Source organism: Stomoxys calcitrans, chromosome 1 (genome assembly GCF_963082655.1).
Source record: "Stomoxys calcitrans chromosome 1, idStoCalc2.1, whole genome shotgun sequence".
Taxonomy (NCBI): Eukaryota; Metazoa; Arthropoda; class Insecta; order Diptera; family Muscidae; genus Stomoxys; species Stomoxys calcitrans.
The window spans coordinates 249,086,448-249,099,252 of record NC_081552.1 but is presented as its reverse complement, the minus strand read 5'-3'; the positions used below and the strand labels follow the sequence as shown (position 1 = coordinate 249,099,252).

At 39.2% G+C, this 12,805-nt stretch overlaps 1 protein-coding gene across 2 annotated transcripts; it reads left to right on the top strand.

Annotated features, from left to right (window-relative positions):
- Positions 1-512: 512 nt before the first annotated feature.
- On the top strand, positions 513-10,789 carry LOC106093554 (uncharacterized). Of its 2 annotated transcripts, XM_013260622.2 has the most exons (9): positions 513-647; positions 714-857; positions 934-1,131; positions 1,642-2,845; positions 2,954-4,786; positions 4,849-5,084; positions 9,495-9,621; positions 9,682-10,008; positions 10,157-10,789. In XM_013260622.2, exons 1-9 carry the CDS (start codon positions 642-644, stop codon positions 10,372-10,374), a joined length of 4,293 nt encoding a protein of 1,430 aa, XP_013116076.2. In that variant the 5' UTR covers positions 513-641; the 3' UTR covers positions 10,375-10,789. The 2 variants fall into 2 exon arrangements, with proteins under 2 accessions (XP_013116076.2, XP_059216572.1); XM_059360589.1 differs by lacking the exons at positions 9,495-9,621; positions 9,682-10,008; positions 10,157-10,789 and adding an exon at positions 5,186-5,328.
- The last annotated feature ends 2,016 nt before the right edge of the window (positions 10,790-12,805 follow it).

The following is a 12,805-nucleotide window of genomic DNA, read 5'->3' as shown; positions in this document are numbered from 1 at the left end:
AGCCAGACCCACTCGACTCAGGCTCAGATCCCTATGGACGCACCCCACCTTAGAGTCGCAGAGTTCCTGGGTCTTGACACTCAACAGAATCAAGCAGACGCAGAACACAATAAACTGCTAGAACAACAACCGATTAATCGTTATTTGCACCAAATTGTACTTTTTCATGGTGTCGGAGTGACTCGAAAAATAGTACTTAAATAAAACATAGTAATTATTTCAAGAAATTTTAAATATTCCTGGCCACTAAGCTCATATCGAAAGAGAAATAGACAAATCAGCAAAAAAATTGTTTCCAACTTTGATAGATTCAAACAATTGCGTCATAAAATCAAGGTGGTTCATCAATGATTTTCAAAAGTGTTAAAACAAAAATTTAAAAGCATAAAACCTAAAATTGTCTTTTACACAACGTGTGAACTACCCATAAGTAATATATGTTGCAAATTATTCGTTATCGATAACTTCTACCCCAAGCGTGTATTAGTGTTATCAGCACTGTAGGATTTAGGATTCCAAAACATAAAGCAGCAACTTTAACTTGAACAAAAAAAAACTTGCACACTTGGGGCCATTAAATGTAATTTTTAATTAAATTTCATTTCGTATTGTAAGGAGTTTAATGTCAAACAGAAAATAATATGGAGGTAAAGGTTTTAAGTCAGCGTAACATCAATGGAATGGTGAAATTCATAACTTTACCTATTTTCTAGGCTTCTCACTCTCCTGTAATGTATGTGGATATAAGTGGTCAACGGTACCCTTTGGAGTTGGGGCTAATTTATTTATTTGGTAAGAAATTGCCCTCAAAAGACCATGAAGGTGAAAGCAAAATTGTGTTTAACATCGAAAAGGAGGTAAGATTCGTATATTTAGACATATATTTTCCAGGCAAAAGCTTGTTAATAATTTCTTCATCTTGTTGTTGTATAGGATGTTGATGAGCGTCACTGTTGTGTGATGGTATCTGTTAGCGAAGATGTCTATGTATTTGATTTGTTCAGCTCTCATGGTACATTCCTCAATGGTGAACGTCTCAAGCCCTTGGATAAGATGTGTGTTAAGAATGGCGATGTTATGAAGCTGGGTCTAATGCAGAGTGTACGCTTTTATCATGAACAGCTGGAAATGGTGAGTAAATGCGTAGTTGTCATAGATCAAGTGAGGGGGAGGAGGAGGATCTTTACGATTCAAAAGAAAAAGGCTTTTGAGGGTATGATTGCTTTGTTTGTATGCAAAGTCTTGAGTTGAAGATTGTTTGGCATGTGTGGTTTATCATTGCGACATATGATATTCGTAGAAGAGATATACAAATTCTGAGTTATGATGCCAGCCTTTTGCGTAAAAAGCCTCATGCCCATATTCACAAAACATGAAATAGGGTTAAAGTAGGCTTATTTGGTAGATTTTCTTTGTAGAACTGTTAAATAAACCTTGGAGTAGTAGCAGTTTAAAGTTTTGCGAATACGGGTGTTATAGGTACTTTGGCTAAAGTCATTCCGTAATGCTGACCATTAGGATTTCTTTCAGTTTCTTTTGGAAGACCACCGTCCCGAATCTGCAACTCACTAATCAAATATTTTGTATTCCCCTTTTTCTTAGAGTTTATTAAAAATCTTGTTTCCCCTCTTATCTTTGCAGTCCCATGACAGCAGCGGCTTTGGAGATAACAATAAAAATAATTCAGATATAATTGGCTCTAGCCCAGAGTCGACTTCTCAAAAGGAATCGCGTTTGAAGCGTCTAAATAACCAAAGCAATGATAATTTCCTAGTACCAGCTGTGCCGCCTATACAAGCAAAGCCATCGAGATACAGCTCAAGTTTTTTGGTGCCAGAGACTGAGTCATTGTCAAGTAGCCGCAGAAGCTCATTGGATGTGTTGAATAGTTCGCAGCATAAAAAACGAGACAGTGATAGTTTTATTATACCCGAAACCCAGCATAGTGGTGGTAGAACATCCACCGGTTCCAACCTATCAATAGCCGAAAGTATACCCGATGAGGAGAAGACCAAATCTGGCATCAATTTGAATGTTTCCGAGAATGAAGATGATGATTTTTGTATACCCGAAACTCAAGAAATGGTTATGAACAGCGAAAGACCCAGGCTACTGAAGGATAATCCACAAGTGAATAACCTAAAAACCTTAGAGGAAAAATCAGTCGATTTAAATGACTCAGAGGAGGATGAGACGGATGATGCCATGTTGGGTGGCAGTCAAATAAGAATTTGTACACAGGACTTCAACGATGGATTTGGTGAAGAAGAAAATATGTCCATACAGTCACAGGTCATACCTATTATTAGACACAACCCAGTGCTATTGAATGGTAGCAGTGTGACCAAAAGCCCTGTAATAGCTGTAAACAAAGCAAATGAAGACGAGTCGTCAACAAAGCCACAAAGCACAGCATTTGATGAAGAGGACAGAGAGGTAGCCAATATAAATTGGTCAACAAATCAGCAGTCCAAGTCAGAGGAAGAGGCAAATAATTTAAATTGTACAACTCCGGATTTATTTGATTGTCAGGCATTGGAAAATGGCGTAGCTCCCCTTGGAATGGCTGAAAATGAGGTGGCAAATGATGTTAACCTATTTGAGAATGATGCCAATCCAGCTTTAGAAGATGAGGAGGATTATATGGCAACGCAATTATTCCCCATATCCAATAACAGTGCAAAAAAAGTCGGCGATAAACCCAAAGCAACTAAAGACAAGAACATTTTTAATGGCAAAGAAGATGAGCCATTCTTGACTTTAAGCGATAAGGAGAATATGCATCCGGATAGAATTGAACCCATCAGTGAGTTGCCACCCACACAACTCTTTGCCACGGGTGAGGGTAAGTGAATGTTCAGACCGATTTTCAAGCAGAGCCTTTGAGTACCTGCTTGTTCGTTTAAATTTTCCTATATCTTACATTTAATGATAATACATGTTTGTTTTTCAGTTGCCAACGAACGTTCTTCCGCTTCTACGTTTTCACGTAAAAGTAGTCAACATAATGTAGAGGATAAGCCAAATGCTTCCACTGTCGTACTAGATGTTCCAGCAACAATTAATAACGAGCAGACAGGCAATGGCATATCAATGGCTGAATTAATGCCCGATGAAGAAGATGATATATTGACACAAGCCTTTGTACCACCACCACCACCTCCATCAAAATCTATGCCTAAGGCAGCTACAAAAGACGCCACACCCAATTATTTCAACTCCACATTGTTGGATGATAGACCATTGGACAAAAATCCCGCTTCCTTTTTTGCTGAAATGGAAAAAACTCCAAAGAAGGATATTTTAAGTTCTTTCAAATTACCCGAAAAGACATTTAGTGCGGCTAGAAAAACCTCATCAGCTGCCAGTACCACCTCCACAGATTCGGATATGGATTTATTATTTATGTGTACCCCACAACTGATCAAAGAACACATGCCATACTCCAAATCTGAGGACCTGAAGAAAACTATTCTGGCGGCAAAGAACAAAAATTTATTCGGAGAAGATACCGATGAGGGCGAGGATTTCCAAGAGATTGATGAGAAAAAAACTAACGATAATTGCCTTGTGCAGCTTATAAATGTGCCAAAAGAATCCAAAGATTTCGATAGACTTTTACCACATTTGAAGCTTGATAATAACAATGTTGCTAACAAGAAAAATTCATTGTCCCTAGAGCAACAGGCTGTTAAAGAGGCTGCAAAAGAATACAAATTTAGAATATCTTTTGGCCATGAGCACTCAAGCAATGATACTAAAACAAACAATAAATCATCAACATTAAGCCGCGATGAACGCCATGCCACCCGGGATAAGGAAAAGGAAAAACGTAAAATTCATAATGGTGGTGATGAGAAAAGAAAAACTAAAACTAAAAATGAAAATCCCAAGCTAGATGATAGAGATAAGGAAAGCCGTAAAACTCTCAATGATGAAGAACATAAAAGTTCTCGAAGAAATAAAACGGAAAACTTTAAAAAGACAGACAGTGTTAAAGAAGCTCATAAAGCAACCAGAGATGACAATAAAGGTATTCAACAGGATGAGTTTAGTAAATCAACATCTTCCTCATTGTCCAAAGAGGAGGAAAGAGACAAAAATGCTAAGAAAGTAAGGTCCAGAAGAAATACCAAGTCCTCTGCCCCATCAAGCTTAGACAACACCTCTGGCAAAACTGATAAAGAAGTGTCCAGCAAATCGGATGAAGCAAACAGTCGACAGCATAGAGAAAAAGAAAATAACAAGAAACCAAATTCAGACAAAACAGATGAGGAAGCTACTACAACCAAAACGAATGAAACAACAAGTTTGAAAGAGGCAAAGGAAACTAGCAGCACAAATATATCTAAAGGCGAAGATAATAAAGAAGCTCCTAACAAACGCAGTAGAACAAGCAGGGCAGTAAAGGAAAAACAAGTAGACGAGCAGAAGAAACCAACCTCTAATACAAATGGAAAAGGTCAAAATGTGGAAGTTTTGCCTGCCAAACAAACCACTAAAAGGAAGCAAAAAGAAAAGGAGGAAACGGCTGTAAAGCCTACAAGACGAAACACCAGACTACTATCGGCCAATAAAGATGACGAAGAAACACAGAAAGTATTAGAGAGACCCAGCAGACGCCAAACCAGATTGCGATCTGGGGAAAAGTCTTCAAACACTAGTGAAGAAGCTGCAATAACCAAGACAACTCAAGCGGCTAAACGTAGCACTAGGCTAAAGTCGCAGGCCAGTACTAAATCGGGTGAAACATCAGATAATTTGGATTCCATATTAACACAGCCATGTAAGTCCCATGTCAATGAAAATGGTTTTAAGTCATTATAATAACTTGCGAACATTTTGTAGTCATACGCGCCACACGTACTCGATCTCGTTCGAGTCAAAAAGATAACGACAATGAGGTAAAATCCCATGTTTCATCACATTTGAGCTCCAGTGCAACTGTAAATGAAAGTAATTCTACGCCTAATACCAATATGGCTGTAAAACTGGAGGCTGCTGTAAACAAACCCGGAAGGAAACGCAAAACTGATATTCCAGCGCCCGAACAGATTGTTGAACAAAAACGCTCCAAGCGTACAGTAAGTTAATTTTTACAATACATTTATTTTTGTTATTTGTTTTCATGCTTTGCACCTACATACATTTGGCAATTTGTATCCTATTTCATTCTATTCCATAGTGTGTTCCTTAGATATTCAACTTTGTGTGTGCGTCTCTGGTACATTTCAAACAAATTGTTCCTTTTTTTCGTATATTGAAGTATATTTTTGTTTTTTTTTATGTTATTGTTTTTCCATATTGTTTTTTTTTTTTTTTTTATAATCCGTCATTGAATTAATTTTGTTTTTTTATCGTTTCAATAAAAATCATAATCCAACTAACAAATTTTTCTGTTATGGTATTTTCTTTATATGTAATTAACCATTCGAATTGTCTGACATTTTATAAACAGGAAAAACACTAAAAGCTTTTTCAATTTTTTTTAACAATTTGGTTACATTCAAAAATTATACTAACTTTGTGGTGGTGTAAAGGGTTTCATCTCTTACTGACATTTGCATTTGATTTTCATAAAAATATTTCGTCGAAAATTTGTCATCATTAGTTTTGTTGTTGTTGTAACCACATTTTCATGTGGAGGTGGCGATCCTCTTCAAGCTCCTGTAGGTGAGCAAGTTCGTTCCGGTCCAAAGGACCAATCCCCACGGGAACAGTATGGCCATTGGTTATTTAAAGGCGCCTATAACTCGCCTTGTCATATCGAGCATCATAGGCACTCAGTATTTGTGCAAGAGCCGGTGCCACCCGACCTCTCACTGAGACTCTCCGCTCGATACCGCTGATTGTCCGCGACTGCAGTTACAGCTACTCCGTATGGAGCATTCCACTATCCGCAACCTGTGGACGCGCCTGGTAGCTCGCAGCTAAGCTTCTCGTGACAGCAATAAACACCACACATATCGGATCTCAATGTTCCAGCTTGTGTGGTACTCACAGCTATCCCGTGCCGGGATCTAGGTCCTGTTTAATATACAGATCTATAACTTGGGGTTGTTGTTGTATCAGTGAGTTATACAGCCCTTGCCGATGAAGGACTCCATACAAAAACCAATGCCAGCAATCCCATGGCAGCCGGTTGTACGTAGCGGATTGACCCGATGGAGTTCTCCATCGGCAAGGGCTGTCGCCTCAGTGTATAACACACAAGAACAACAACAACAAGAACTCCACCGGATCAATCCGGTACGTACAGCCGGCTGCCATGTTCTACAACAAGAACTCCACCGGATCAATCCGGTACGTACAACCGGCTGCCATGTTCTACAGCAAGAACTCCACCGGATCAATCCGGTACGTACAACCGGCTGCCACGGGATTGACAACTTGGGGTATACGTCCTCCAAGAAACCCATGGTATGACCAAGAGTGTCGAGATGCTACTGAAGCCAAGAATGCGGCATATAGAGCAACCCTGCAATCAGTAGCAACGCGCCAGATGAAGGAGAGGTATCGGGAGAAAAGGAGACAGGAGAAACGTTTATTCCGCAGAAAGAAAAAGGAAATGGAAAGACGTGAGTGTGAGCAAATAGAGATATACAGATGTCAGAATGAATTCCGGAAATTCTACCAAAGAATTAAACCTCCTCCTGCAGAGACAAAGAAGGAAATCTGTTAACTGACATAGATAACATGCTAAGGATATGGAAAGAACATTTTACCCAACTGCTAGTGTCCGACGTTGGCGGCGAAGAGGATACTGCAGAACCAATCTCTGATGATGGTATAGAATGTTTACCTCCTAGTCAGAATGAGGTCCAAGTAGCAGTGACCCGACTAAAGAACAACAAGACAGCAGGAGTCGACGGGTTACCCGATATGGGAGCTGTATAAGGATAGAGACCGATTGAGACCATATTGGACATGTATGTTGAAGGTCATGGGAGAAGCCGTTGTAAAAAATTACGCAAATGTTTTTCGTATTCTACGCAAATGTTCCCCTATGTCTTGGAGGGGGGTCTGTAAAACTTGGGGAGAGCAATTTTGCCATAACCAAGTGAAATTACGCCGAATATGTTTAGGTTAGGTTTAAGTGGTAGTCTGCCATCAGACTCACATAGACGTTTTCGTCTATTGTGATACCACAGGAAATGAAGAAGGAAGATGCCTTCTAGTTCTTAGCGTTAAACCATCCAAATTGCTTTAAACAGCCCAATAACTTGGGCTGTGCCACTAGGTTCTCAAAGAAATGAGAACCTAGTGGCACTCCATCTGTCTGCTAGTGCGGGACACACCTAGAAGCTGTTCTATAGTCTCTTCTTCTTCGATGTCCTCACAGCTTCTGCAAAAGTCGTTACTGGCAACCTTCAGTCTGTCAGCATGTTTTCCGATTAGACAGTGACCTGTCATGACGGACACAATGACTGAGACGTCAGTTCTAGCCAATGAAAGCAAAGCAGTAGACCTCTTCAAGTCTAGATTAGGCCACATAGCCCCCTCTTTGTGACCATCTATCTTTCGTTGCCCTTCGGACATGGTCCAGAAAACTTAGCTTACATGTCGCTAAAGGCATACCCACAGATTCCAGTATCCCTGGAATGTGTAGGGTAGTTTCTAGTCTCGCAAGCTCAAGCATATCTGGGATATTTCTGTGGCCGGGCCACACCCCGAACAGGTGAATTTTGAACTGTTCAACCATCTCGTTGAGAGATCTGCTACAGTCGAGGGCGGTTTTTAATGTTCAGAAATACGTTATCCAGTTATTTAATGGCTGCCTGGCTGTCTGAGAAGATATTTATGCCAATCGTCGTAATGACATTATATCTTAGCCATTCCACCACTTCTTTAATTGCAAGGATGTCGCCTCCGGTCTAAAATAGTTCAGCGGGTAATTCGTCGGCTCCTGCTGCTTTGTTGTTCTTTAGTCGGGTCACTAGCAGTGACCTCATTCTGACTAGGAGGAAAACATTCTATACCATCATCATTGATTGGTTCTGCGGCATCCTCTTCGCCGCCAACGTCGGACACTAGCATTTGTGTAAATTGTTCTTTCCATATCCTCAGCATGCTATCTGTGTGAGTTACCAGATTTTCTTCTTTGTCTCTGCAGTAGGATGTGCCTGCACCAAAGCCATCGGTTTGATGTTTAATTCTTTGGTAGAATTTCCGGACTTCATTCTGACTCCTATACAACTCAATTCGCTCACACTCACGTCTTTCCATTTCCTTTTTCTTTCTGCGGAATAGACGTTTCTCCTTTTCTCCCGATACCTCTCCTTCATCTGGCGCGTTGCTACTGATTGCAGGGTTGCTCTATATGCTACATTCTCGGCTTCGGTAGCATCTCAACACTCTTGGCCGTACCATGGGTTTCTTGAAGGAGGTTTCCGGTACCCAAATACGGATTTCTCGGCATTTTCCATGGAGTGGGCAATCTTTTGCAACTACGCCATTATATAATCGGAACAAGGAGTGCTTTCATCAAGCAGTTGGGTCAGTCGAGTGGAGTATGCCGCAGCCTTTTGTTGTGTTTGTAGCTTTTCAATGTCCAGCTTCCGTGCAGTGTCAGTTTGTACTTTCCTCGCCATGTTCAAACGGGTGCAAACCTTTGCTCCAACAAGGTAATGATGCGAATGTATATTCGCTGCACGGATCGATCGTACATCTAACACAGCTGGATGAATGCCTTCCATCTATCACAATGTGATCAATTTGGTTCCTCGTGTTTTGATCGGGTGACAAGCCACATGGCTGTTGTAAATATTTTTATGTTGAAATTTGGTGTTACTAACTACCATCTCTCAGCCTCAACCTATTTCAGAACGTTATCTCGTGGAGGCTAAACTTTCCAACTGTTGGACCAAAAATGTCTTCCTTCCCTATGTTCGCTTTAAAATCTCCCAGAACGATTTTAATATCATGGAGGCGGGGCAGCGGTCATATTCTCTCTCTCTAGGCGCTCGTAGAAAATATTCTTGGTCTGCTCGACCTTCTCTTCCGTCGGGGCTTAGGCACAAATAAGGCTGATGTTGAAGAATTGGGCTTTTATGCGGATTGTGGCTAGCCCCTCATCCACGAAAATGTTCACGAGTTAATCTATTTTTTTTGTCAAATAAATTTTTCAAGTCACTGTAAACAGCACAAATGATGATAGTACGTCAAAACGTTCTCAGTACAATTATGCTGGAATATTGCAAACTTTTTCAAGGTAATATCAGATTGGTGTTGCCCAACCCGGAAACTTATATAGCATTCTATTTAAAGAACTAAATTTTTTCCATGAACATTTCATTAAGGAACAGGGGATCAATTTTTGGTGTGGTCAATTTTTTCTATGCCAGTTTTATGTCCAGTTATTCATACTAGTTCCCAAGATTATATTTAAATCCCATTTTGTAAACCGATTTAAAAACAATAAAAATGTTAAACCCACATATAATAAAAACGAATGAAAAAATGTGTTACTAAACTACATTGGTTTTAATTTTCAGATATCCCAAGATTCCTGCAACTCATTAGAAAGATTATCATCATCATCATCGCTTTCCTCCCGGCCTTTAATATCAATAACTATGGTAGAACCAGAAAGATTTAATGAATTAAACGCCAACTGCAAAGGTAAGGCCCGGATTAGTTTACCTAGTATGTTGTAATGCTCTAAATTTTATATGCTTTCAGGTCAATGGGCTGTCGCCAAGGATCCCAAAGAAAGCGACATTTTAGTAATGGACAACTCATTCCGTACATTTAAGTTTTTATTGGCCATGGCTCGTGGCATACCAATTGTAAAATCCCAGTGGTTGAGTGATATAAATAAGACCAAACCCGGAAAGTCCCTGCCGCCGATAATCAAATATATGTTAAATGACCCAGTGTTTGAGAAAAAGCATAAATTCAGCTTGGAGACATCGCTGCAGCAAAGAAGGCAAAACAAAAAAGGCATATTTGATGGTTACGAATTTGTAATGACGCCAAACATAAAACCAAGTCCAGCTGAGATAAAAGGTTGGTCGGTCATAAACCCAGAGGCTGTGTGTCTACAACATAAGCTTCCTTCTGCTTGAGTGAATGAAAGCTTTCATTGAGATACATAGCAGTTTTGTTTAATATTAACTGAACACGAGTACTAAATTCTATTCTAATTTTGTTTTAGCTGTCATTGAAGTTTCCGGAGGTATTGTTCATACAAAGGCACCGCCGCCCCCTAAGGAGAATCAAAAGCTATATCTAGTTTCTTCACCAGATGATCGCAAAGATTGGCATAAATATAGACGTGTAAATTCCAATATAATAATCATTGCCACCGAAGCCATCATGTCCGCCATAATGCGCCAGAACTGTACACCCTTAAGCAATCATGTATTGGCTTAAGGCACATGGCAGGCGTAGCTCATTCAACTTCAAAAAAAAATGCAAATATTCGTTTCATAGTTTTTTAATGAACACTCATATTTTCGATAAGAATTTGTACAAATGTATCCCCCTGAACCCGGAGTTCTTAAGGCATTTATGCATTATTTTCGAATTTTTTTTTATTGTTAAAAAATTGTTTGTTTTTAGATAGGTGTATGTTATATATCGACCAGATAGAATTAATGAGGGCTTTGTTTGAAAAGGGAGACATTTTTGTTTTTTCCTTTTTGTTCGTATTACATGTATGTGTCTTTGTTAAATGGACTTTTCGAGTACGGGTTATAATTTTTTATAAGATATAACTCCACTCGAAGTAATCTAATAAAGAAATCAAATTTTTGTGGCTTTTTATTGGAAGTCACAAGTAATTTTAGCTACTGCGTTGTACTATTATTTTTATGTTTTTAAGATGTTTTGTAATAAATGTAGGAATTTTATAAAATACATTCAAACCCTTACTTTGTATAGACCCAAAAAAAAAAACACTATGAAACACAAGTTTACGCAGGTATGAAAAGTGTTGCAAATCCCAGATCGGTCTTGATTGGCCTATAGCTGCCATATAGACCGATATCTCGATTTAAGGTTTTGGGTCCATAAAAGGCGCATTTATTGTCCAATGTCGCCGAAATTTGGTACAGTGGGTTGTGTTGGACCATATTTCGATAAAGCTGCTATGGATGCATTTTTCACGGGATTATGACGAATGGTGGTTTATATATATAGCCGAGGTGGTGGATATCCAAAGTTCGGCCCGTTCGAACCTATCGCCTTTTTTCTTGTTATATATAAGATAATGCATTACGCCGCAAATGTTATTTTTTCATCGGAATGTTGGGACTTGTCTTTGATTGCTTTTAGGGCCTTAAGCTCTACAGAAAATCTTCCTCATTTTCGTGATTGTGTTCCAAATAATTGTTCTGTTAAAACACACTTGCCGTCAGGGATCTAATTCATCCTGCATTGCAAGACTGCAATCTGTACTCATATTTAACCGGATATTAATTAAAGAAGAATTATGTTGAATGATAATTTTTCAATCTATGATCTACGTTGATAGATCTATTATTTTTGGATCTCTCACGTTGATAGATCATTTTGTTGATCTATCACGTACAGCAGCTGACTGTTACGCCTTTGACCACTAATAACTTCACAATAAATTTGTATGACGAAGTTCCCGCTTTTGACGATTTGCTTGTTCTAACAAAATGACAAAACTCCCCAAAAACTTAGTTTGGGGATTTGTTTCATTTTTGAGATTGGGGAGTTATTTCATTATGAAAACGATTAGGAAATAAATCCCCCAAAAACGTAATAACTCCCCAAAAATAGTTGGTTTTGTTTTCCATAGAGCATTTTGGGGACTTATTTCATTTTTGATTTTGGGGGTTTATTTCATGGGGACTTATTTCTAGAGCCCTATTAAAAAGGAAGTCCATTATCATTGAGCTTTATCTTGAACCGCATAGCACTCATTGATGTTTGTGGACGAATTTGCCGTATGTATATGTGAATATAGGTTCCATGACCCAAGACCAATAGATTGAGTTTTCACTAGCGAAATAACGAAGTAGGTATTCTCCTTAGGCCACCGTAGCGCAGAGGTTACCATGTCCGCTGAACACCTGGGTTCGAATCCTGGCGAGACCATCAGAAAAAGTTTTCAGCGGTAGTTTCCCCTCCAAATGCTGGCAACATTTCTAAGGTACTATGCCATGTAAAACTTCTCTCCAAAGAGGTGTCGAACTGCGGCACGCCGTTCGGACTCGGCTATAAAAAGGAGGCCCCTTATCATTGAGCTTAAACTTGAATCTGACTGCACTTATTGATATGTGAGAAGTTTGCCCCTGTTCCTTAGTGGAATGTTCATGGGCAAAATTTGCATTTGCAGGTATTCTCCTTATGATTGCTTATAATAATTTATGTTTTTACAGGCGTTTACTTTTTAGTCATGACTTAATTACCAGGTTACCGTAAACAGCTGAGTATAATTTTTTCTCGCGAAGTGCACTAACAGTCAACGAGTTTTGGTTGTGTGTGTGTGTATTATAGTTCAGAACCATAGCACACACCATGACACAAAGTTGCTTCTTTGCCTCAGATTGATCCGATGTAGTCCTTTAAGCCTGGTACTGAACTAGACTTTTAGTCCCAACAACCAAGATATATTCATTTACAGACAGTTGCCCAACAACAAAATATTGAGTGCACTTTTTGTCAAAATCAGTGATTAGTGCAACTCAGAATTTATGTATGTTACTAGTTCGCGCCATTTTTCGTTGTTTGTGTGGGCCAAGATATATTCATTACCAGGTAGTGGCAGTTGTCCAACAACAAAATATTCAGTACACTATCTGTCAAAATTAGTGACAGTAAGCAGCTGAGT